The sequence below is a fragment of the Austrofundulus limnaeus genome, unplaced genomic scaffold (genome assembly GCF_001266775.1).
Source record: "Austrofundulus limnaeus strain Quisiro unplaced genomic scaffold, Austrofundulus_limnaeus-1.0 Scaffold4750, whole genome shotgun sequence".
Taxonomy (NCBI): Eukaryota; Metazoa; Chordata; class Actinopteri; order Cyprinodontiformes; family Rivulidae; genus Austrofundulus; species Austrofundulus limnaeus.
The window spans coordinates 1-1,196 of NW_013957152.1; the positions used below are offsets into that span (position 1 = coordinate 1).

At 40.3% G+C, this 1,196-nt stretch overlaps 1 protein-coding gene across 1 annotated transcript; it reads left to right on the forward strand.

The window, feature by feature from the left end:
* Positions 1 to 469: 469 nt before the first annotated feature.
* Positions 470 to 1,124, forward strand: LOC106512198 (uncharacterized; the record flags this gene model as incomplete). Its single annotated transcript, XM_014000865.1, is given in 1 exon segment — positions 470 to 1,124. A coding segment is annotated over 1 exon segment (588 nt), but the record flags the coding sequence as incomplete, so codon positions are not given.
* Between the last annotated feature and the right edge of the window lie 72 nt (positions 1,125 to 1,196).

The following is a 1,196-nucleotide window of genomic DNA, read 5'->3' on the forward strand; positions in this document are numbered from 1 at the left end:
GTGCAGCTGCTTTAAAGGAGAAGCATGCATTGGAGAAACAGGAATACCTGTTAAAGACCAGAAAGGAACAACTTGAGATGGACGCTAAAATAGCTGCTGCTAATGCCAAGCTAATGGTGCTAGAGGGCAGCACTAAAGGCAGCATTACATCTAAATATTCTGATGAAATGGATTCATATATTAGAATAAGTGCTAGACCCAAGATCAGGCCTACTTTACTCCTTCCACAAGCTTCACAGTTGGTTATCAAACCTGCAAAGAAGCTTCAACAAGATGCTGGACTGCAGTTGGATAAAGAGGTTGAGTCAGATCTAAACACAGCCTATGAAAAGCATGTTCCACCTCAGGTGGACAACACTGTTTTCAATACTTTGGTGTCACAAACAGCTCCCCCTGCTGTTCAAACTTCTAAAGCTTCTATTTTATCCAATCCCAATGTTTCCACTCAAAACAGTCTTCTTCCATCAAATCAACCTGCAGGAGATCTCTACAATGTGATGAAACAATAGAATGACATAACAGCTCTTCTGGTTCAAATGCAATCAAGCCAGTTACTGCCACACCGAGAAATTCCCATCTATGATGGAGATCCTTTGCAGTTCAACTCATTTATGAAAGCCTTTGAACATTGTGTGGAAGCAAAGACCAGTTCTAAAGGAGACTGTTTGTACTACCTTGAACAGTACACCAGGGGGCAACCAAGAGACCTCATACGCAGCTGCCTTCACATGACTGCAGAAAGAGGATATGCTGTGGCCAAGCAACTCCTCAAAGAACATTTTGGCAATGAATTTAATATCACTGCAGCCTACATGGAAAAGGTCACTGGTTGGCCCAACATTAAAGGTGAAGATGCTAAAGCATTAAAGGCGTTTGGACTGTTCCTTCGTGAATGCTGCAATGCAATGGAGGAACTGCAGTATTTGGATGAGTTAAGCATGCCAGCTAACATGAAAATCTTGGTTCAAAAGTTTCCCTTTAAACTAAGAGAAAAATGGAGAACAAAAGCAAATGAAATTTTTGAGAGAACGAGTCAAAGAGCATGTTTCAGAGATATTGTTGCTTTTATTGAACACCAGATTAGAATAATCTCAGATCCGGTTTTTGGAGACATACAGGACTTAAGACCTAACAAACCTCAAATAAAGCCACAGTTTAAAAGAAACAGCTTTTTTACCAATGTTTCTGTTAATGAT